This window comes from Camelus ferus, chromosome 7 (genome assembly GCF_009834535.1).
Source record: "Camelus ferus isolate YT-003-E chromosome 7, BCGSAC_Cfer_1.0, whole genome shotgun sequence".
NCBI classification, from domain to species: domain Eukaryota; kingdom Metazoa; phylum Chordata; class Mammalia; order Artiodactyla; family Camelidae; genus Camelus; species Camelus ferus.
The window spans coordinates 11,753,916-11,779,810 of NC_045702.1; the positions used below are offsets into that span (position 1 = coordinate 11,753,916).

At 36.9% G+C, this 25,895-nt stretch overlaps 1 protein-coding gene across 2 annotated transcripts in view; it reads left to right on the plus strand.

Moving 5' to 3' along the window:
* EXOC4 (exocyst complex component 4) overlaps positions 1-25,895 on the plus strand; it is a 698,176-nt gene that overhangs the window by 43,019 nt on the left and 629,262 nt on the right. For both annotated transcript variants that reach the window (XM_032483367.1, XM_032483368.1), the window contains exons 4-5: positions 9,108-9,292; positions 16,294-16,403. In XM_032483367.1, the coding sequence (XP_032339258.1) occupies positions 9,108-9,292; positions 16,294-16,403 (295 nt within the window). The remainder of the gene's footprint in view (positions 1-9,107; positions 9,293-16,293; positions 16,404-25,895) is intronic.

Genomic DNA, 25,895 nt, shown 5'->3' on the forward strand with positions numbered 1-25,895 from the left:
TCACATTTATGTAGAAATGTTGTAGTTTGACTAAAGTTGCTTTGTTGCTGTCATCTATTGCAGGTTTTGGATAGAGCTGGTGAGTATCTGGCTCTTATTCTGATTTTATAGCCTGACTGTTTGATCAATATGAGTTTTGTTTAATGGTTAAATTAGATGCTCTCGGGGTTTGGGCTGACTTGGAACTCTTCAGCACCCTCAGTCTTGGTGCTCTGATTTCTGCATCTTCACTGTGTTTTTATCTGACTTACTGCTGAGATGTAATGGATTGAAATTGAGGCACGAATTTATTTCTTGATAAGTGATGACTAGGTACAGCATAGTCTAGCACAAACAAAATGGGTTGAAAAGCCAGACATTCTTAATTCTAATCCTGACCCACCTACTCACCAATTCTGTGAGTTTAGGCAAATGCATCACTTTCTCTTTTTTCAGTATCCTTTTCTATAGAGTGGCTATATGGATACTTACTCTGTCTACATGATAGGATGGTTGTGAGAATAAAAATGAAATTTTGGATGGGGGAGGTGCTTTGTGAAACAGAAGGCAATATGTAGGTGGACAGCGGCGTCGGTTCATCACTGTCACATGGCACCAGGTGGAAGGAAACAGCGGTGGTCTGGGGCTTGTTTCCTTGAGCAGCGTTTCTCTCGTAGTGCTACTGTCACTAATGCCTACAGGTTTCAGTTCAGATGGACTGTGTGTGCACAGGCACCTACATTTACACACTTGAGTCTGTAGGAGAAATGATCTCAGTCAAGAATAATACACAAGTCGTTTCCTGACATCATCCGTCATGTGTTTGGCTGCAGCTATACGGACTTGTTTGAACAGGATTTTGATTGGTCAGTCTGCAGCGAGGTGGGGACCCTGTCTAGGTGTAAATTGCAGCAGATGACAATGCCTGTTGTTGCTGGGAGGCCCTTTCTCAGCCTCATGGTGGTCTGAGGGTGCTGATCCATAGTTTCTGTTTGGCTTTGACAAAATAGGAGACATGTGCTAAAGAGGTCTGTTTTCTGTGGTAATTCATCCCAGTACTAATTACTTGTGGTTGCCTAGCTTTTAAAATGAAAAGCCATATTCCTCTCATGTTCTTTTGTAGGATTTTAATAGTTCATGTTAGTAAAGAGCATAGAAGTCCTGAGCATTTCTAGTGGATTTGGGGCTCTTGCAGAATGTGGGTGAAATTGTCTTGATTTAACTGCGAACCTGCAGTGATTGTCAGAGACCTCCTTTGCCAACTCTTAGGAGGAGAGTGTTGTATAACTTTCTTGTCCCCAAATAACATATAAGATGGTAAAGGTAAGTGATTTGGGGACACTTGTAAACTAAGAATATCGCACCTAGTGATCTCTTGTGTTTTAGAGGAGAAACCTAAGTTTTAATGCCCTCTTTATGGAGTACTGATGGGAACTGGGAATTAAGGGATCATAAGATTTAGGAACAAAGAAGGATTTATTCGTGAGCTTTCCTGTAAGCAATCACAATTCTTATCTTTCTCATAAGGTATTAGGTATAGTTCAATTTTATCAGGAAAGTCATTGTGAACAGACCTCTTATAAGTCCATTTAGAACAAAATAAGGCTCTTAATTTGGCATTAAGCATCAGAAGCCCTAAATATCTGCATAACTTTGGTCTTGGAATTCTTCTTGGCTGTTACACATTAAGGAAAGAATTAAGAATTTTAAGTGTGAAGTGTTCAAAAATATATATACAAGGGTAATTATCACAGTCAGATTTATGGAAGTTAAAAATTAGCAATTACCTCAGTATAGGGAGTTGGTTTCAGAAATTTGTGGACTATTCATATTATGGACTCATATGAAAACACTTAGTCATATGTTTAGTGATGGGCGGATGTTCCCATTATACTTCCAAATGGAAAAAGCATATTTAAAATTAACAGTATTTTTGTAAAAATTGTGTGTGGGAAAATGATTGGAAGGAGTCAGATTAAAATGTATTTTATCTAATTAGTAAAAATAGGGATTGTTTTTTCCCTATGATTTTCTGTGTTTTTCAAGTTTCTTGATTGAGCATGTATTATTACTTTTGTAATTGGGAAATTTACAAAAAGGTTAAGAAAAAAATACATTTCTGGGCCTCACCTTTTTTTAAAAAAAAAATGTAAAATTAGGATGGGACTTCAGTTTTTTGACAACATTTAAAGGTCCCTAAAAATAGAAAGCTCTTACAATTCATTTTGCAGATACTTTTATTCTGTGAGGCTTGGGCTGATGGAATATCTTAGAAAACCTGGTTGCCCATACTTTACAAAAGGAAAAAAGAAAAGACTGCTGCTTTAAATATGGGAATTATATGTGCTAGAATGCGCTGATGTTTACGAAAAACTGAAAATAAGGGGAAACCCCAAAGAAAGCTTAAGAATGATTCAATAGAATGGTACACTTTTAGAACAGGTCTGTTTCACAGCAGTTGTAGGAATGAGGTCTTCCATCAAGGTAGAAGTCACGGTAGATTTCTTTTGAGCTTTGTTTTCTAAGATAGCTTTGAAGATACTTAGAAATTCACAAGTAAAAGACGTTTTCTTTGACGGCACTTTATTTTCCAGGACCCCTCCCTTCCTTCACTTATCAATAACTTCATCTCATGTGCTTTATCCTGTAAACTCCATTATCTCCCAGGCAGTCCATTGCATTAAGCCTTTAGTACCTAATATTGCCTCATTTACATTGACACATGCTTGACCCCAGCCCTTCTCCTCTCTTGGTTAATGCGCCAACGAGTGCTGATACCTCTCTAGAGTATTATCATTTGGCTGTTAGCTCAACTAATAACAACCCTTCATTTGAGCTGATGAAGGTTTATTAAATAAAAACATGCAGTAACCCCGGCAGTCATGAAGGGAGGATGGAGGTAGACATCCTGTTTTTAGTGGAGAGAGCCTGCTGAGTCTGCATTATAGGTCTCGGGTTTCCTGAGGGAAAAGGGGCACCTGAATGGGTCTGATCAATATTATGTTACTGAACTGAGTTGAAGAATGGGCCTTTTTTGATGGCCTGATTTGATCACTGTGAATTGGCCACAAGCAGAGGGGGTGGGGGAGTGTTCTTGCTTTAGGCACTCGGCCTTGCCCTGGGATGCAGCTTTCTTGGGAAGTTTGCCCCTTGTACCAAACTGTCAATAGCCTGAGGCCTTGGGTCAGAGGCGAGGCTGAACCTTAGGGATCTGGAAACCTCTCAGTCTTCTCCAGAGAAGCTGGGATCAGGGACTGTTTTTCCTCTAGATCCCCTAAGACTCCCCCAAACCTCCACGATAGTCCTGAGCCTTGAACAGATTCCCTTTATTCTCCCTTGTGTGTCCCATACTCTTTTTCTCCCCACTGACCAACCACTTTTGCGTGTAGAGCAGTCTAAGCCATCTTCTACTTGTTAGGTCCCGTGTGATTAGTGGCTGATGTCATGCTATAAACACAGGTGAGCAGATGATGTTTATACCTAAGGAAGTTTAAAACTTATATTATCAAGTTTATTTTTAACAGTTGGGATTTTTGTGAACAAAATCCTTTGAAGTCACATGCTTGTGGTTTGATATCGCCTACTTATAATTTGATACTATATTGTGCAAGGAAAATTGTTGCAAGTTTCTCTTTGCAGTTAAATACATAGGGCTCTATAAAGGCACGACATTGTGCAAACAGCACTGTGATGTCCTAGATGCAGTGAAACTTTCAGACCTGCTCCTAAAACCTACTAGATTGAACCATATGAAACAGCCAGTATTTCGATCATTTCTGACAAATGAAAGCAGTTTCATACGGTTCAAATTTCAAACTAATACATGAAATTCTGTTTTTATCTCCATTTGGTTTATTTTACCAGTTTCTGTCTGATTAAAAAATAAAACCTCTGCTTTGGGACATATGTAATAGCTAAATGGAAATGTTTGGTAGGTGAGTGATTTGGGATTCTTGGTGATAATCATCTTCCCTGCATGTGCTGAGATGGGTATGAATGATACTGCATTCAGAGCAAGACTTCTTAGGCCCATCTGGGACTCCTTGAGACAGAAAGTAAAGGGCAGGGTACAGCCATTAAGGGAATGACAGCAGCACCAAGTTAGTGGGAAATTCAACTCCCAGTAGGCCTTCAGGCCCAAGATGGCGGGAGAGTTGACTTCCAGTAGACCTTGAGCTTCATTATATGCTCATTGTAATACAGTTACAATGTAACTCCCACAGGTTCCATGACAGTTCTCAGGCCAACCATAAAAGGTCAAAAAGTGGGCGGTGGCCCAATTCCTGGGAATTCCTGCCCCTTCCCAAAGTAGTTGGAATAATCCTCCTACTTGTTAGCATATGAAATAACTGAGCTTATAAAAATTAGGAACCTCTACACCTTGTGGTCTCTCTGCCTCCTGAGATGGACCAGGAGTGTGTATCTAATTTTACTTTAAACTAAACATCCACCCCCACGCCTCATGGCCTCTCTGGCCTTCTGAAATGGCCTACACTTGGTCTTTGGAGTGTGCGTCTCTCTGAATAAATCTACTTTTATTCAACTGTGGCTCACTCTTGAATTCTTTCCTGTGTGAAGCCAAGGACCCTCACTTGATGGGACGCATCCCAGGGTCTTGCCTGGGACCTGGGACATGGCCATACTCCACGACCCATTTTCCTGTATCTGCCTGAATGTGGAGAATCATAGGTGGAGGGTTATCTGAGGAGCAGAGCCTGAGGACACCAGAGTTTGTCTTCCCACGGTTTAGGGGCCCGGTGACCTGGGTAGTAAGTAAATCTTGGGTTACAAGGCATGTTTCTTTTGTTGTTCATACCCAGAGATTCTTAGTTGAGACTGTTCAAAAAGTTTGTGTCTTGTTATATGCATATGGGAAGAGAAGGTATCAGTTCTCTGGAGTAACCTAATTGCGTATCTTTGTACTGCATCTGTAAATTGGGCCAAAGTAGCATTTTCAGAAAAGTTACGTTGTCTTACTAAAAAAAATACTTCCTTAAGGGAGACATACTGAGCTATTAAAAGTGATAGAATATTTTGGAACCAAGTAATTATCAGAGTCCGGAAGTATTTGTTTTGGACTCAACACTGGCAACACGTTTGCTTTCTTTAAGGAATGTTGTTGCCAGTATAAGCATTTTTATTAGCTAGCAGATGATTTAGTTTTGGGGTTGGGTTTTTTGTTTATACTTAAGTTTTTCTTCTTTTTTTTTGGCTTAAACCTTAGTTCTGTTTAGAGACAGTTACTGTTTTCATTTATCTTTGTGTATGCCACCTCCCTCAGTATTTAAAAAAAAAAAAAAGATAAAAGTCAGTAGTTTCTTTCCCAGCATTTCTTCAATGAATCAGCTGTTAAGAATGGCTAACTTTGGTGTTCCTCTAAAACATTTCCATTGGTGCATATTAAAGCATAAGACTAGATCTTTTTATCTAATCAGCTTGAGTAAGACTGGCAGAAGACAGTTAACTATGAAATAATTATTTCCTAATTTAAACTAAAATGCAGGTGAGAAATAGACATTTGGGAAAGAAAATTTAAGGGCACTGTAGTTGCTAATGAGAAAGATTTCCTTTGTTGTAGACTCATCTCAACTGAAGGCAAAATTTTTTGAAATACCAGACAATTCTTGATTATGTACATTTTAACTGTACCTTTAACCTAATTTTTTGGGCTTGGAAATATTTTTCAGAACTTCTGTTTTTTTAAAATGGGTAGGTTTCTAATAGTGAAATATATGTTCAATATCATGTGTTAAAACATTTTGTGGATGTTTGCTTATTTTCATAATCCTAAAAGAAATAATTGTTTTCAATGCCAAAACAGATTTTTCTTACCTATGTGAGCCGTTTCTAACTCTGGTGAGAACATTAATGTTCTGTTAAATTAATAATAGGTGTTCTGTGAAAAAAAATCACTGTTAGTAGTACCTATTCCCCACGCCCCCCCACCCATTTATTTTTGAAAATACTTCAAAATACAGAAAACTTCCAGATACATCCAGTTGGCTCATTATGCAGCAGTCTACCTTTAAGAGATGATGTGGGATACCTGAGAATTCTAGGAGGTCATAGTAGAGGTGATTTGGCACATGAATTCATGGTATTAGATCGGGGAGTAGATCTGTAGACAGCATTTACCAGTGAACTGTTTCATTGTGTGTTGTCTGATCTTTCATCTCCTATGTCTTGTACTGTAAGTTTAATATATATTTGTGACATTTTCCAGTGTTGTATATCACAACAATTGTTGGATTATTTCTCAAAGAACGAACCTGATGCTGTCTAGTTTAATCCAGCTGCATCTCTTGAATTCCTGTTGATGTTTCATCACTGTTATTTAAAAAGTGCTCTGTAGTCATTAAATTTGGAAAACAGTAACATAATTTATTAAATGACCACTTCCCATACATTAAAAAAACCCTTCGGTTGTATTTTTATCAGTAATTATGAGCATTTCTAAATGTAAATGGATATTTAATGATTTCTAGTGAAGGTTAAATATCACAAAATGCCTAGAAACCATACCCTCCAATACAACAGAATTAATCAGTGGTGGTTGGGTTGACTGCTGCCTCACCAAGTTTTCTTTCTGTGTAAGCTTTATGGTATAAGCTACTTAAACCACATAAGGTAAGTTATCAGGTTTCTAAACTGATGTTCTGGAGGTCAAATACAGCATGACAATTATTTTCTTCAAATTGGTTTGAGTACCACTTAGTAGAGTAAGGGAGGACAATGACCTTGCTCAGTTCCCATAATTCGATCTTTATAAGTAGACTTCTAATTTGTGAAAGCCAAGAAATAAAGCCCTGTATTTTCAAACTGTAATAAGAGACTATTCTCTATCCTATTTGTGGTAAGGTTTCAAATCCTTGAAGTTCTAAGACAACTCTTGATTGTAAATATGGTAATTGTGCTTGTATTTTGGATCAAGACAAGTATTCAGAAATCATGGTCATCTAAGTGGTTAATAATGATTCTGTGATGGAAGCAGTGCTTTACTGAAAATCCCGCATTGAAACCTGTTGGAAACAGCTTCTAAGGATTCTCTATCCATCTAATAAGTAGGTTCTGTTAAAAAATAATTTGAGTATGCACCTAGTATGTACCAGGCACTGTGCTAACTGCTTTAGCTATATTTAAGAAAAATTTTAGTGGCTTTGAAAGCAAACATTTTCGTAGAGTTTTATACTTGGAACGTGAGCTGTTTGGGTTAAAAATCTCCATGCAAATTCCTACGAACAGAGAGTGGATGTGCAGTGGGTGGTTTTTAAGCTTAAATATCTCAGCTGGATTTAATTACCTTGAGGGATAAGGCTACATGATGGGCCAGTGGTTTACCAAATTATTTTTCATTTTCTGGATCTTGATGTCACTAAAGGTTAATGCATCCTCCTTTCTCTGCTAGAGACCCAAGTTAAAATCCATTTTAGAGCATAAGTGTAAATGAATTTGTTGTTGTTTTTCCTCCTTGGGGACACTTTGGTCATTTCGCGAGGCTGCCTTTCCATTTGGAATTGCCCACAGCTTGCACCAGGCCCAGGGGCTCTGAGAGCAGGGGCAGTTGCAAGCCTGTGTGAAAATGAACCGGCAGGCTTCAGAGGGCAGCGCTGGCCCAGGGCTTGTCACTTTTCATTCCTAGATGCTTTCTTGGGTAACTTAAGGAAATTTATTTGCTACTGACATTTGGTTATAGCACATCACAAAACAAGTGATGTGTTTGTGACTAAGCCACTGCATTGCCCTCCCGATCTCAGGCTGGCTTGTATTTGGCAGCTGCAAAGCTTGCTGTATTCGCTGTCTGCACACTCTGAGTGGCTGCCTGTGCCAGGGGAGATCTGTGATCAGCATTTTTGATCACTGATACTTTTCATGGCTTTTACTATCTTTTTCTCCTATTGCTTTTGTAGAAGTGCTTTTTTTTTCATGAGCATTTTTTTGGTCTCTAATTACATTTACTCTAAAGTAGTGTCATTATTGCCTTTATCTGTACAGTTGAGGAGTATTTAGATGTATGACCAACGTGGGAATAGTCACAGCACATGAATCCCTTCACGGAGCTGGGTAGGGCTCTTTCCCCTGAGTTCAGCTGGTAGTCGTCTCTTCTCCGTCATTACTGTTGTTGTTACTACTACTATTACTATTACTGCTGCTACTGCTTCTACTGCTATTGCTATTATTAGTATTAGTAGTACAGTCTTTGCACTTCTTCCTTTTTTCTCCCAAGGAATAGTACCTAGAGTATACCCTTCACTTTGTTTTTCCTCTGTAAAAAATATGTAAGGTCTTTACATATAGAAAGACAAAATTCTGTATGCGTGGATAAATGGGATTTTATAATACATACTATATCTTTTTTCCCTTCGCAGTCATCACTTTGGTTCAAAGTGAGTTATTCCAGGTTCCCTGAGTCCCTCATCTTCTCCCTCTGTTGTAGGCATTCATTCCTACACCATTTTTATTCATCCAGTCCTTTTTGTCTTAATCTCCCAAGAGAATCTCCCTCCCCATAGTTTATCTTCTGTTCACCATTCAAGTCCCATTTTGTCTATCAAACTGGATCAGTCCAAGGAGAGGTGATGACTGCTACTGTCTGCTTGTAGCATTCATGGAAAAATGTATTTACCTCCGTGTGTATGTGAGCACGAGAGAGAGCAAGAGAGACTGTGCAGACACCCGTGTAGACAAAGGCTGATCACGCTCTGACTCTTGATCACCATGAGAATTATTAAAAAATTTACATACTGTGTTTTTATTTAGTCTTAGTCTTAAAAGGCTAAATGTGACTGAAAGTTTAAATCATTAGAACAGGGACTTCTTGTGAGCATATGAATATTACAATCATTTATTTGGGGATCATTTTATTGGTGTCTGTTGATAGGCTGTGTGAGTGGGAGTAAACACTAGGTACAGCTTTGCTGAGGTGCTGTAGGTACCTTCATGTTTATCTTGATCAAGATCAACCCTTCCAGAGCTGAACTGGGCCCATCTGCATTATACTCGACAGTGTCTGATGTATGCTGATAAGGTTCTCAAATTCTTTCAGGAGTATCTTTTAAAAGATGGTCTTTCATATTTGTAATATTGTGAGATTATTTAGTTGTCTTAATTGTGTTTCCCTCCCTTCTCAGGTGTCAGCAGTCGAGTCTTTGGAGGGGCCTCTGCTCCAGGTGGAAGGACTGAGTGACCTTAGGTTGGAACTTCACAGCAAGAAGATGAATCTGCACTTGGTTCTCATAGACGAGCTGCACCGGCACCTGTACATCAAATCCACTAGCCGAGTTGTGCAGCAGAACAAGGAAAAAGGGAGGATGAGGTTGGTTAAAGAGCCTCTCTGCTACAGTGTCTCGTGGCAGTGTAGAATTCTACTAAATATTATTTTGTCCAGAATATTGTTGTAGTTTATTTTACTTCTCTTTTTAACATGCTGTCTCTGAAAATGTAAGATGGTTTTATGTTAGCAAATACTCCACGTTCTGAAAGGCTGACATTCAAAGTTAGTTCATTCCTGTATTGCACATTTCTTGTGGTCCTTTTATGTAAAGATACATAAGAAACGTTTGCTGTGGGCCTTTAATAGACTAGATCAGAGAGACTCTGGTTTATCTCAGGAAGAGAAAAAAATCCTTAAATTGGATAGTGAAGTCAGCCTAATTAAGAAATACAGATGTATAAACTGAAATTAGAACATCCTTTTTTCCTTAGGGTTGTGTTCAGCTTAAGACAATCTTCTTTCTGAAATAGTTTGGGAGAGGTTCAGAGAGAACACTTTTCTTTTATCCCTGGGCTGATTGTAGCATAGTCTGTTTATGGGCCTGGGTGGACTCAGGAAATTCATTAGGTTAGTGTAGACCTGGTAGTGAATAAGACCAGATCTTAAGACAGTAGAACATTGGTGTTATTAGTGTTATTAACATGGGTCAGATAGCTGAGCATGTCCTGTGTCCTTCCACCATTCCTTTAAAATAGCTGTCAGATGTTTCAGAGGGCAGTTTCGCACTGTGTGCTGAAATACACGTGTTCATACTTTTCCATTGAGCTGTGGGTGAGAGGAGCACTGGGAGCAGTGCATGCTGGGAATGAAGTCCATTAAGTCCTATCCTATTTAAACAAAATTGCCAACTGTATGTGATGCTTCAGAGACCTTAACAGAGAAAGAGAAGTTTCTATCTCTTCTGCAGATTGGCACTAGAAACCTTCTGGCAGGCACTAAGGGTTACATACCTGAGACTTAACTTCGGCACTGGATCTAAGTAGAATCTTAATGGAGAGTAAAGTGGTGGATGGGAGCAGTGCTAAGGAAGTTCCTTCCACAGTGCCTGGTGGTAAATAGCAGATCTAAATGGATTTCTTCCCATGCAAATATGAAACAAAAAAACCCCACTCCCTTATAATGCTTTAGAATAAGCATAAAGGAAAATGAGCATTACATTGAGGTCTCAAAGAAGAGCAGTTATTTGAAAAAAAATTTATACAGTGAAACAGGAAAATTTAGGACATTTAAGCTTGAGATTTCTCAAAAGATGCAAGATGATGCAGTAGATTAGATTATTGCTCAAAAATTATCACCCTTTCTCTACCACTTGAGTGGGAGAAGTGTATTTCCTTCTCTTTGAATTTTGGGCTCTTGCTTTTGCTGATTGTTAGCATGGGACATGAGGGGCTTGAAGTGTGCTTGTGCCAATGAGCATGCCCTGTCATGCCTCTGCTGTTGCCATGATGGCGCTGGTCCCAGGAGAAGGATGGGAGACCCATGGAATTGAGCCAAGATCAGCTGAGCTGCCTAGCCTGGATCAGCCAGCCACCAAAATATGTGCTTATTGTTGAACATGACTGGCATTTTGGTCATGTGTCAGCAGTCAGCTATAAGCATATAGCTTCTATGAAACGTTAATGGGAAGCTGTAGGGATGGAATCTGGAGAGATGCAAAAAGAACTAACTAAAACAGGGACAATATGTGAAAAGGAAAAAAAACAGAAAGTAGGGAAATTAAATATTTGTTTAAAATGTTAGAATTTAATCAGTGATATGGAGGGAAAACTTTCCTTATTGTGAAGAAGGAGGAAACATGCAAGAAAGATAATAGATGTGAAAGATGGAGAATAGTCTCAATCCAATGGTTTTAGGTATTGCACAGAATGGCACTAAAGTGATAGTACTATGGGCTGAGTTATGTCCCCTTAAATTGTAACTAAATTTGGAGATAGGGTCTTTCAAGAGGTAAATAAGACAAAATGAGGTCGTTAGCATAGGCCCGAATTCAATATGACATGTCCATGTGCGAAGAGGACGTTTGGACACACTTTCATGGAGGGAATACCATGTGAAGGCACAGTGATAAGACAGCCATCTCCAAACTGATGAGAGAGGCCTCAGAAGAAACCAGCTCTGCCAACATCTTGATCTTGGACGTCTAGCCTCCAGAACTATGAGAAAACAATTTTCTCTGTTTAAGCTACCCAGTGTGTCATACTTTGTTACTGCAGCCCTAGCGAACTAATACAGAGAGAAACAGAAGCAATACTTAACAGTGTAAATAGAGAAACCTACTTTCCTTGAAGGAGCCAAAGAACGTTGAACAAAAGAGCACATGTACATTTTTGTGTGTATACATAAGTGTGTGGTGTGTGTGTGTATAGGGATGGATGGACAGAGACTCCTTTCTGTTAAATGTTTTGGAAGGCATTACACTGTAATTGTAATAGTATATTATTTTAATTTTCTTTATATTTTCAAAAAAGAACTTACAATAGCTTTTGCAAGCAGATAAAAATCAATACAAAGTTGTTTTAAAAGCAGTTAATCCTTTCACTTTTTGTGTGCATCCTGCGTTAATACTTGATTTGACCTTGCTTCCTTGGACACTGAAGCTCATGGAGGAGACAATTTCAGGCCCATGGGTTTTGGTGACCATATTTGTCTCTGGGTGTGTAAAGGGTGTCCTTAAGCCCATTGTATTATTTGTTCCCAAAGTATTTTGTCTTTAAATTTCTTCTTATGTATGTCTGTTTTCTTCTTGTTATCTTTCATTTCTTTCTTTTTTCCCCTCTTTGCTTAGATTTTAGCTTCACTTTATTTTGTATTATGTATCTTTTCTCTTGGCTTATCATTTGAGACCACGACTGTTTTTGACTTTTATACCCTCTGAGTCACTCATTTTTTCTGTATGTTCAGGCAGATTTCAGAACTATAGAGAATTAATATGCCAGACATTCCTGATTCATTATTCCCTTAAATTTTCTTACTAAGGGCATATTGTCTGTGACAGAGACTTCTCAACTGAGTTGAATTTAACAAATTTTTACAAGCATTTTACTCTTTGATAGGTCCTGTGCCAGCTGTCAGGGTTATAGAGGTGAATATATTCGTTAGTGGATTTACAACTTAAAGTTCAATTCACTTCTGTCACATTTTAGTTTGACAATAAAATCAGCAAAATGAACTGCTGCTGTGAATTTTGGACATAGTTGGACATATTTAGTTGTAATTAAAAAGCAAATGTTTAATAAGCTGTTAGCACTTCTAAGCCTTCTTTAAAAAAAACCCAGAAAACTTCATGGCTTGAAGTACTGAAACCAGACACATTTAGAAGTAGATCCTTACTTGTTGGATGGGTGTTTAACAGCCAGAAAGTCCTAGAGGTTATGGTGGTAGGGATTGTTATTTTTGTTATGGTTACATTTGCTTTATTGTTTTCCTGTCTGCCACCATGTGGTTATTAAATAGCAAACCACTCAATCACAATATATAATTACTAATTTTGCAGGGGGGTATCTTATACTGGGAAGGATTTTATGTGCATCAACTGTTTTTTTTTTTTAAACTCAGCTATGGATGATTCTGAATGGATTTAAAATAAAAATTTGTAATCATAGGTATTTAGAAAGAAAAATGATTTCTATCAATATTTCTTTCAGAGTGAAGCAGTTCGGAGGATTCGTATTAGAAACTTGAAAAGACAGTTTAATTTTTTTATTGAGGTAACATGGCTTTATAGCATTATATAAGTTTCATATGTACAACATTATATTTTGACTTCAGCATATGCTACAGTGTGCTCACCACCAAAAATTTAGTTTTCATCCATTCACCATTCAGTTGACCCACTTTACCTGTTTTGCCCTCCCCCCACCGCTCTTCCCTCTGGTAACCACTACTCTGTTCTCTGTGTCTCTTACTTGTTTTGTTCTGGTTTGTTCATTTATTTTGTGTTTGGTTTTTATATTCCACATATGAGTGAAATCATAGTTATTTGCCTTTTTTTGTTTTACTCATTTCACTTATCCTAATACCCTCAAGATCCATACACATTGTTGCAAATGAGGACAATTTCAGCTTTTTTATGGCTGAGTAGTATTCCATTGTGTGTACTCCCCCCATCTTCTTTATCCATCTATCCATCAATGGGCACTGAGGCAGTTCCCATATGTTGACTGTTGTGTATAATGCTGGTATGAGCATAGGGTGCATATCTTTTTGAAGTATTGTTTTTGTATTCTTCAGGTAAATAACCCAGAACTAGACTAGCTGGATCATATGGTAATTGCATTTTTAATTTTTTGAGGAATCTCTGGTGTTTTCAGTAGTGGCTGCACCAGTTTACATTCCTCCTAACAGTGTATGCGGGTTCCCTTTTTTCCACATTTTCTTCAACACTTACTATTTCTTGCCTTTTAAGAACAATCCGGTTTTGATTTTATTTTTTGTTTTTGAAAGTACTTCCTCTGAAAGATTCAAAACCCTCTGAGGGTATTAATTAGTACTTCTCAACTTTATTTCTGATGTATCACAAGAACAGGCTTTCTGTCTTCTGAAATGGAAATGGAGGCATGCGATATTCTGTAATAGCACCTACCTTTCTGTTGGCTTCGTGTCTGTAGTAACTAAATGAGCGTGCCTCCTGTCTCTGGAACTTTTAAGACTAAATTCTTCCATAAAAGAACAAGAGAAAAACCAAAAATCATTTCTAAGGTTACTTGCCTTTGGGTTAGTGTTCACAAAGGAGAAAATTGAAGCCCCAGGGAAAATTCTAGAAAGTGAAGATGAGTCTATGAAAATAGTTTTTGCAGTAAATTGACTTCCTAAGAGTTTATTGATGGAGTTTGAGGACCCTTCTGGCTTTGATAATAGTCAGCAGGTTATGTTTTTCAAAGTTAAAATGGCAAGCCATTTATCACCCTGTATTTAACTGAAATATATTTTAGGTTAAAACTGAGGAAATAATTGTAGGTTTTTATCTAAAGAGAATCTGTATGTACATATGTTTTACAGAAGTGTGTATTATCTCACATATACATATCACTGTGCACACACAAAGGTACCAACTGTATTGCCTCATTTATAGCCTTGGCAGGTAGTATTCCAGCTATATACCTGAATTTCCAGCTGGGCGACACCTTCATTTATCAATGCCTTAGAAGTAACTCCTACACTTTCATTATGGAAATACAACATTTATCAAGTCATTTTTGCTATCATTTACAATTGAAATGAACTTCTTCTTAGTTACTCAGTAACAGCGTCGTAGACATCAGGATTCTCCTCTGTCTCTTTGGGCATGTGTATCCAAGGACTAGGGAGGTGTGTAGAGCTAGTTTTCCAGTTGTGAGGAAAATGCAGGTGAAAGAGAATATACCGAGGAGAGAAAAAGTGAGAAGACAACAGTAGTAAAGAGATAAGAGATGAATGGATACATTTGTGATCGAATTGATTTTATCATTAGACAGACTGTTATGGCAAATCAGTGGGTTGGAGGCTCTTAAGATAGCTTAGGCACAGAGGACCTTACAGCTTTGTACTGGAGGAAGAGTTACTGGAACTAAGTATGTCAGTTCAATTCTTTCTAAATGGTATTTCTGTTACTTTTATACCTTAAACTTCAGTTGAGATTTCACGTTAATCTGTGAGTGATTCCAACACTTGGAAATGCACGAAGTTTTGGTTTTACTCATATCTTAGTCATACTCGGATCCTCAGCACTGAGTGAAGTGCCAAGCAGGTAACAGATGAGACTTGAATAATGATTCCCCCCTTCCCTGTAAGAAGTGGAAAGGGAGAAGTTAATGACTGGAGATAGTTATGTGAACCACTGTCCTTGGCCTTCAGAATGTCATTAACACTCAGTAAAAATAATACCTTAAAGGATAATTTTGCCCTTTAATGTCAAGTTTGCTTTTCAAAGTTTTCTGAAAGAACATGTTTGTTTTTTTATTAGCTTAAAAATACATGCATATCTGGCACTTTCGTTTCAAAAGGAGTGGTGGGAGGAAGATGGGGATATATTGCTGTGGGGGTGAGGGCAGATGTTCAGACTTGCACACACTTGTATCCCATTTGGAGGAAGCTTTCTTGAAGGTGTAGTCTCGTTCCTGCTGCCCTTCTTCTACAGCCCACTTGGAGACTCACTTCCATGGGTAGCCATTGTTACTGGTGATGTTTATTGGGACTGGATAGAGGTGAGGACTATGGCTCTGACCTGTCTGCCCTTGGAATGTGAGTTACAGAGGCTGTTCTGTTGTAGATGGGATGTAATTGGATGATTCAGCTTCTTCAGGGCAGGGCACAGGTGTTATTTGCCTTGGCATTACCTGCATTCTTGCATTCTTGCACTTAACAGATGCCTATAAATGGGAATTAATGTGAAAATTTGTCTTTTTTTTTATAGTCTTTGTGTCATTTAAAATTAATGTGTTTTTTTTTGAAACTATTGAGTTAATTATTAAGAGTTGCTAGGTCTTTTTGGAAAAGGTGAAATGGTTAATCAAATACTGAATTAAACTATTTAAGATGCCTTAAAACATCTTTTATTGGCGTGATTCTCAACTTGATGAAATTTATGAACCTTTTTAAAAGGAAACTAAGTGAATTCCCAGAATATGACAAAAAACCCCCAACAAACTTCATGAGAAACACAAGTTAAACTTAGCTTAACTATTGAAACTTTCAGTTATCATGATCAAGTATTACCTAATCTTTCTTTGCTGATTGATTTTCTAGAGAAACAAAGGAAGCGCTGAAATTGGATGGCATGATCTTGTTATAAGGTGGTCATCCAGATGATCAGAAGATACTTAAACTGATTTTTTTCTTTTAACACAAAGTTGAAATAAAAAGACAAAGTAAAAATACTTGGACTCCTTAAATTACATAATTATTCCTCTGTCTGTGACATTCCTGTTTCCTTGAAATACACTTGGGAGTATAAAGTATAAAGAGGGCTCATGACAAAAAGAAAATGAAAAGGGATGGGCATGAAGTGGGACTGTAGTTGATTTCAGAGAAAGTGGTAAATAACTACTGCTCCTTTCCCCCTCTAGCTCCCTTGTGAAAGATGCTTCTCCTGTTCCCCTGATTGACGTTACCAACCTTCCTACTCCTCGAAAATTCCTTGATACCTCTCAGTTTTCTACTCCTGGAAGCTCAAGTGGTAAGTATTTAATTCTTCAAGCACTCAACTTCTCTTTAGGATGCTGCACTTCCTGGCACAGACCTGGGGAAGCCTGTGAGGGCAGGAGTGGGAGGTCCTGAGGTTAGTGCCTTGGATCCTGTGATGAGCCCATTAACACCCTCGGGGAATAATACAGAAAATGATTGGTTGGGTCTGTCGCAGTATGAGGTTTTTTGTTTTGTTTTTTTTTTTTTCTTGAAAAACTGGCAGCTAAATCGGGTCTGTCTGCTGAATCCAGCTGTGTTTTATGTGACCAGCACTACTTGTTTTTCTGAAGTTGAATTTGAATGCTTTTTGATGGAGCATGTTTTTTTTTTGCTTTTGTTTTCTGTTTTCTTTTTGCTGTAACTTCTGTTGCTTCTATTAGTTTTTACCCAGTTACTGCACATACTATATTCCTTGCCTGGACCGTGAGAGCTTTTGAGTGTGTGACCCCGTCCTATATCCTGATGCCTTATATCTTGCAGTGGCCTCCTCACTTCTGTGGTGCCTGTGCGCACACACGCACACACGCACACGAATGTGCTTTGAAGCATATCCACAAACGAATCATGTGTCTTCTTGGGCTACCTAATACCCTGTTGAATGAGACAAAGGAGAACCATTTTGGCCTATATTTAAAGTTGGGGGTGTACTGTGCATATGGATGCAAAGATTTAGGGGAATTCTTGAGTGTCTCAGACCTGCCCTATTAGAGAGGGTTCTGCTCAGTGGAGCTCAGAGAGCTTCTGTGCCTCTGCAGACACCTGCTGTGCTTTTGCAGCTTTGGCCTGGGGAGAAGGTGACTGGCTATTTTTGTGGGCTGTCCCAGAGCTGCCTTTGTGTGACAGCCAAAGTTCTCAATGCCCTTTATTTATTTTAAATTTTCAGTTTTACTGAAGTGTTGATTTACAGCATTAGTTTCAGGTGTACAGCAAAGTGATTCAGTTGTATATATATGTACATTTATATATTTTTTCAGATTCTTTTCCATTATAGTTTATTACAAGAAACTGAATATAGTTCCCTGTGCTATACAGTAGGACCTTTTATCTATTTTATATACAGTAGTGTGTATCTGTTAATCTCAAACTCCTAGTTTATCCCTCCCCTTCCTCTTTGGTAACCACAGTTTGTTTTCTATGTTCATGAGTCTATTTCTAGTTTGTAAATAAGATTTGTATATTTTATTGGATTCCACATATAGTTGATACCGTATGATACTTGTTTTTCTGTCTGACTTCACTTAATATGATAATCTGAAGGTCCATCCATGTTGCTGCAAATGGCCTCAATGCCTTTTAAAGAAATAGTAATCTTGATTATCATTGGCTTTTCAGATTAAAAATTAGTTCTTACAGTTCTCACTAGCTTTGTAGCCCTATAGAGCTTGAAGTGATGAAAAGGTAGAAAAATAATTTGGATTCAGTCAATACATTTTGTCAACTAACTGAAAGAGTTTCTTTTGAGAGCCCAACAATATATTGTTACTGGGGCATGTTTAATTACCTTATAAAATACAATTTAATTAAATTTTAGGGTTATTTAGACTTGGAATCTTGAACTTTATTACTTTTACTCTAGGAGAAGCATAGGAATTATTTTATAATAGATTTTTCTATTAGTCTTAGTTACTAATTTTTTTTAAACCCAAACACCTATTTTTATGACCCTTTACAGAGGTTTGTAGCATCTTCCTGGAATTAAAAGCTTTTGTTTTCTCCTCCTTTCTGATGTAGTATTGCTGTTCTTTTGAGTTTTGACACTGCTTTGAGGTGTTATGAAATAGAAAATACGTTTATACTTTTGGTTTGTATTTTACCTCTGCCTTTTGTGGAAATTACCAATTGTTAGGTCTTTTTGTTTTTATAATGTGAATCATTGTTTAGCCTGGTTGTATGAATTTAGTAGATTTTGCTGAGTCAGTGGCCAAGTGAAATAAAAATTTTAATTTCTTTAATAGGGCAGGCGTTTGCAAGTGAAAAGTGCTGTATAGATACTAAATAAGCTGGAAAAAATGCCAATTACTGCAAATTTCAATAGAAACTAATTTGGCACCACCCACTTTTTCTGTTAGGCCCTGTAGTTAGCCTTTGTCACTCAGTGGAGTTCACAGTGACACTCTGACTTCAGCAGTCTGTTCTTCATTATTGGGCATGACTCTTAAAGAACCATGTGGTACATCAGTGGTGTTTGGGACCTATATGGAGACTGCTTGTAGATATGTGTACAAAGCTTTCCTTTTAGAAGAGCTCGTTTCCTTGACTGGAAGACTGTTATCTCTTGATTTTTCTGTGGGTGACAAAGAGAAGGTAGTTAAATTATTACTGATGAAAGTCAGTAGTAGCAGTAGTTAAGATGTGTTTAATTAAGCCTTCTGTCTGTGAAACAATAGAAATAAGTGGTTTACATGAATTAACTCGTTTAGTCCTTGAACAGTCTTATGAACGAGGCACTAATAGCCCCATCTTACAGATGAGAAGACCAAGGTTGAGGGTGGTTAATTGGTTTAAGTTGACACAGCTGACAAATAGGAGAGATAAGATTTCAGATCGAGAGCTGGGTTTCAGAGTGTGCTCAGTTTGTTTTCCCACAAATAAACTAGGTATGCTCTGGATATTAGTTTTCTATTGCTGCTACAACAAATTACAACATAAATGTGTCATCTTACAGTTTTGCAGGTTAGAAGTTTGATACGGATCTCATTGGGCTATTATGAAGATTGTGGACAGAGTTGTGTTCCTAGCAGAGGTTCTGTGGGAGAATCCATTTCCTTGCCTTTACCTATGCCTAGAGGCTATTGCTTCCTTGGCTCGTGGCCCCCTTCCTTTATCTTCAAAACCAGGGATGGTGGGTCACATCTTTCTTGGGTCACATCTTTCTCACCTCCCATCTCTCTGATCCACTCTTCTGCTTCCTCCTTCCTCTCTTGAGGATCCATGTGACTAAGTTGATACCCACCTGAATAATTCAGGGTACTCGCTGTCTCAAGGTCCTTAACTTGAATCACATCTGCAAAGTCTCCTTTGTCATGAAAGGTAGTATATATTCACAGATTCTGGGGATTAGGACACGGATCCCTTTCAGGGGCTATTATTCTGCTTGTCACACTCTGCACCGCTTAGTTTATGACTTCAGTTATTTTTAGGAGCCAATGTATAAAAATTGGACTTTCCTAAAATTATATGTGAAGTCTTTGCGGTTCTAGTCTTCAGGACTATGTTAATCTGGGTCACATCATTAATGGGGATTGTATAAATGAGGAAGATGTAAATTATATAGGGAACTGTGTAAAATGTTACTAAGCACATTTAAAAGTGTGAGGCTGATAAAATATACTGTAACAAAGGACAAAAATTTTGTCTTATTCTTAATAATGAACAGTAAGTCCTAAGAGTCTATTTGTGAAGTGCTCTGCAAGTCAGCCTGAAAAGTAATAGTCATTTTCAGCAGGGAATTTAACATAGGCTCTTAAAGCTCCTCTCTCATCTTGTGAAATAGTAGGATTGAGGGTGTAATCCATTAGAACTGACATTTTTATAGAGGAAGTTCCAATAGGGAATCCCTGGGTAGAATAGATCTCTCATCGGGGTGCCATAAATTAAAGTTGGAGGTGATTTCTGAGAACTTTCAGATGATTATTAATTAAATGAGAATTTTGATGGCTTGCGAATGAGTCATTTTTCAGATGTCTTATTTAGAGGTAGAGATATGAGTGGCCTTTCTGTGAGAGGTTTTTTTCATAGTTTACATGTTACAGTTTGCAAGATACGTTACATCATTCAACTGATACCTGTCATATTTAAGTGTATTATCAGACATTTAAGTTATACAAGCTGTATAGAACTATGTGTATGAATCATCTAATTAAAAATAAAACATTTAATTGCAAAATGCAACATCAAGGCACAGAAGCAAGCAACCCATTAAGAGAAAAATGATTAACATCTACTTAAGATTCCTACATAATAATGAAGAAAAGCAAAGGCATAATAAAAAACTGAGCAAATAAGTAATGGGCAATTCACAGAAGAGTCCATATACATGGAAAGACTGACATTTATCTGACAGAGGTTAAGTGTCCAGAATATATAAAGAATCCCTATAAATCAATAAAACCAGCAGGTAGAAAAACAGGCAAAAATAGGAACAGACAGTTTGCATAAGAGGACACCTATGCTAGTAAATATATACAAAACTGCATATACACTCTAGTTAATCAAGTGTTATTCTTCAAACTCATTTTACAAATGTGGAAACTGAATCCAGGGAAGTTGAGTGATTGGTCCAGTTTCAGCCAAGATGGTAATTGTTGGAGGCTGGCCTCATGTTGTTCTCACTCTGAATATGTAAAAGATGTATTTTGCAAGCCTTCTTTCTATTCTCTCAAGTCACAGTATTTTGTAATGTGCAGGGAAACTAATGTCTAATTTAGATGTAGTAATTTAACTATAACTTAGGTAAAAAGATGGGAGAAGTATGGAGAAAAGCCAATAATTGTAGTGAAATGTTGGTTTAAGCTTTTGGATTCCCAGTATGTCTTTTCATTTGGCAAATTGCCTTTGGAACATTTTGACTGAGCAATTACTCCCAGGGTACACAGGCATTTCATTTGTGGCTTCTTTATTCATTTTATTCACGTTCCTGCTGGGATTGCTGTGAATATAACTATAATGAAACTGGACTTCTTACTCCTTTTCTTTTTGGTACCAGCATAGGTTAAGCAATAAAACTTAAAGAGAGCACAAATTAAATGATTTTTTTTCTTTTCCTGCTGTTTTCTTGAAGTGTGTTTTATTTTATAAAATCTTACTCTGAGAGTCGATATTTACCTTAAGAATTTTGGGTCTGATATTTTAAAAGTTTTCTCTGTATGGAGTGAAATCTGTGAATCCTAACATAAAAAGAGATGAAGTGTCTATTCTTGGAGCTCACATGTCTAGAATAGTGAAGATCTGATTCTCCAAAATATTGACAGCTTTTGAGCTACTTCTGCCCTCAGGTCAGAACCTCCCTTGATATTTTAAATCAACTGTTCCTAAAGTACCCTTGCATTTGCTCTTATTAAATAACCTTTGTTGATTTCTATAATTGATCAAAAGTAGAGTTGAGGAATATACACAAGGGAGGCAAAATAGAATGAATATTTCAAATGTTTCTAAGTATGAAGCAAGGTCAGAGTTTATTTTATTAAAAGTGTTAAAAAATAATATAGTTTGTGTATATAAATGGATATATAAACTCTTTATAGCATACATAGATAAGCTATGTATTGTTTTTATACAAATGTACAACATATGTGCACCTGTGCATACATACACATAGTAAAAGTATGGAAACATACAGGAAAAAAATACAAATACAAATACAGGCATACCTAGGAGATATTGTGGGTTTGGTTTCAGACCACCGACAGTAAAGCTAATGACACAATAAAGCAAGTCACAGGAATTTTGGGGTTTCCCAGTGCATATAAAGGCTAGGCTTGTATTATACTGTAGTCTGTTAAGTGTGCAACAGCCTTATCTCTAATAAAAACAATGTTACATACTGTAATTAAAAAAACCACTTCATCGTTAAAAAATGCTAACCATCACCTGAGCCTTCAGTGAGTGTTAATCTTTGTACTGATGGAGAGTCTCGTCTCACTGTTGGTGGCTGCTGACGGATGAGGGTGGTGGTTGCTGAAGATTGGGCAGTTTCTCCCGGCTGTGGCAATTTCTTAAAAGAAGACAGCAATGAAGTTTGCTGTATTGATTGACTCTTCTTTCACTTGAACACTTAGAAGCCATTGTAGGATTATTAATCGGCCTAATTTCGGTATTGTTGTGTCTCAGAGAAGAGGGAAGCCCAAGGAGAGAAGGGAACAGTGGGTCAATGGAGCAGTCAGCACACACACATTTACCAAGTCTTCCGTCCTGTCTGGGTGTGGTTGGGGCACACCAAAACAGTTACAGTAGTTACATCATAGATCACTGATCATAGATCACTGTTACAAACACAGTAATAATAATAATGAAAAACTTTAGAAATAGTGTGTGAATTACCAAAATGTGACAGAGTGAACATGAGTTGTTGGAAAAATGGTGCTGATGGACTTGGTTGATGCAGGGTTGCCACAAACCTTCAATTTGTTTAAAAAAAAAAAAAATGCAGTATCTATGATAAAGTGCAATAAATGAAGCACAGTAAAACAAAGTATGCCTGTATTCTATATTTAATTATTAAAGTATATTTATAATCAATATGCATTATAAAATATGAGTATTACATTATTTATGCATCAGAGATCAATATAACCATCACTCATACACTTCCCACTAGATTAATAAATTTTACTATTTTTCCATATATGCTTCAGTTCTTTTTTTAAAAAAAAATCAAACATTACAGGAAGAATTGCAGTTCCCATGAATGCATGAATTCTTTCCTCTCCCTTCTATCCCAGAGGTTGACTGCTCTTTTGAAATTGTTCTGTATCTTTTTCCTGTATGCTTTCATACTTTTGCTATGTGTATGAATGTATATGTACGTATGTTGTACATGGGTAAATATAGAAACAATACATGTAGTTTATGTATTTGTATATGTATGTTTATAGATCATATATATGTTATATTTGTTTATATATTTGTATATACAAACCATATTGTCTGTTGAATATTTTAAGGCTTAAGTACATTTTATAATTTACTTATTTACTTAATTTGAACTATATAATTTGTTTAATTAACTTATAATTACATAATATAATATGTAGCATTCTACTACTGGAGGTTTTCAGCCAACATTGTGGTTTGTTGTTGTTGTTGTTGTCGTTTTTAATTTAAGTGTAGCCAGTTTATACCAATGTTGTGCTTTTTGGCTTTTCTCATGTGCTATAACTATTAATTTTAACGATTGTACATACAGTGTTTTATTATATAAATGGGTCCCAAGTTACCCATTCCCTTACAGGTAAACCAGGTGTAAGTTGTTTCTAGTTTTCCATTCTCAGGAGCCTTACAGCAATGAGGATTCTTGTACATATTTCTTTAGGACAGAGTTTCCCAACCACTGGGAATGGTTTATAGAAATATCTAGGATCTCAGATTCTTCGACTTTTGGAGTTGGGTTGGGTCTTGGGGCAGTCAGAATCCCTAGGGAAGTCCTTTCTAGTCATATACAGCCACCTCCGTTTACCCTGGTTGTGCTAAGTACTGTTGTTTTCTACGTGTGCCAGAATGCCCAAAAGGTGGGGCAGGGTGCGTGTGTATATACGGATAGGAATATTGGGCCTTGGAAACTTTGCTTACAGTTGCTTTCTGAAGTGATGATACCAGTGAAGGTTCTGCCGAGCAGTGCGTCAGCTTTTGTTTCTCTACTTCTTGCCCTTGAAGTTGGCTTTGTTAGACTTAAATTTTTGCAAAGTGATTTCTGCAGATCCGACAGGTTTTGTGTTTTTAGTTTAAGTTATTGGTTTGCATTTCTCTGGTTTCTAGTGGTGTTGAGCATCTTCCCATGTGTATGGACCACTTGGGTCTCTTTTGTGAATTGTCTGCACAGTCTTATCATGCTGTTCCTTTTCTTAATGTGTGAGAAAGTTAAGTGGATGCTAATAATTGTTGTAAATGAGTTGCTTGTAGGTATCGTCTAGTTAGTTTCTCTTTGTTTTTATTATACAGATGTTTTAGATTTTATTCTACTGTAGTTAAATGTATTAGTATTTTTCTTTGTAATTTGTATTCCGTTATGTCTTAAGAAATCCTTTCCTATTATGATTTTGTGAAAAAGCATTTACCTGTCTTAATATTTTATAGGTCTCTTAAGCTATTTGGGGTTGGTTTTTATTTATTTATTTTATGAGGAACAGAATTTTGTTTTCTTATGCATAGCTATTATTCCACCATTTACAGGAGTCCATCCTTCCCCCACTGACTTTAAAATTTTTTTTAAAAAATAGACTTTTTACTTAAAAATAGTTTTTGATTTATAGGAAACTTGCAAAGACAGTACAGAGTCCTACTCATTTTTTTGCACCACTTATGTCATATTTTTACATATGTGGGTTTTCATATGGTCTTTGTTTCACTGGACTGTTGTCTGTCTTTGCACTGATGCCACACTATTTTGATATTGATAGCTTTATTGTTTATTTTGATAAGGGAAATATTCCCATTTTCCTCATCTTCAAAATTATCTAAGCTATTCTTGTCTCTTTACTTGTTCATTTTAGAATCAAGGTGTTAAATCCCATTAAAAAAAAAAAACCCTGTTGGGACTTTGGAATTTCATTTAACTTACAGTCATTTGAGAGAATTATGTCTTTTACTGAGTCTTCCCATCTTGTGATCTTCATTTAATTCTTTAGATCCGTAAGTGTCTTGCTCATCTTTTGTTAGGTGTATTCCTGAGTACTTTATATATATATTTTTTGTTGTTGTTGTGAATATTTTTTTTGCCACATTTTCTATTTGCTTGTACTTCTGAAACTTTTACTTTTTTCCTATTGATCTTTTTCCTAGCAATTTTGCTGAATTATTTTAAAAATCAGGATAGTATATTTGAAAAATATTTTTGTATTGCTTCCTGGATTTTGTATGTAAACAGTTATAATGTCTTACTTAAGGACAGTTTTGTCTTTATTTCTTAAAAATTTATTTGTTTCCCCTTCCTTTTCTCTGTTATTTTTTCCATAGCAGGAAAACCTGCAGTTACACGAAGTTGAATAGCAGAAGCAATAGTGGGTCTCGCCTTTAATGGAAATGCCTCTAAAATGTCACCATTCAGTATATTTACTCTTAGTTTTTGACCAGTTATTTCCTCTTATACTGAGTGGGAAGCTATAGATTGTATTTTTTTCCTTTTTTGCTGCCTACTGTGCTATAGAGATGTTTAAAATTTTTTTAACCATGTTTTTCTTTCTTCTTTGAAATGCAGTACATGTTCCAAGCTATGATTCTTGCTTACAGCAATTATTAGGTCTTTGCCAAGTTGTAATTTTCTTCTATCATTCTGTCTACATTTACTAATTGAAATTCTACTGTGATGACGCTCTGCCTCTTCTACATTTATTTATTCATTAATTATATCAGTAAGAATTCATGGATATTTATCTTGTTCTGCAAGTTATAATCACTTGCCACCATTATTTTGTTGCTCAGTTTATCCCAGATTTGGCCATTGGTAGCTCATTCAGCTTGGTACCTGTGTCCTTCCAATATGCCACCATCATTGTTGGATGCTTCCTTACATCTGTTGCCACAAGACATTTCAGGCTCACCTGTACTTCCCCTGTCCTAGCCTTGGAATTAACCGTTTCTCTAATAAGCCCTGGTTCTTTTATAAGTGAATAATACTTAGTGTAACCAAGATCTGTGTTCTAGTTGTAGTCATTACTACTGATGTGTTATTACTGTAGTCCCTCTTAGATGACAGAGGTAGGAAATAACACAAATTCAGGCTTGTGTATTTGTACCTTTCTTTTCTTATTTGCACAATCCTAGCATACAC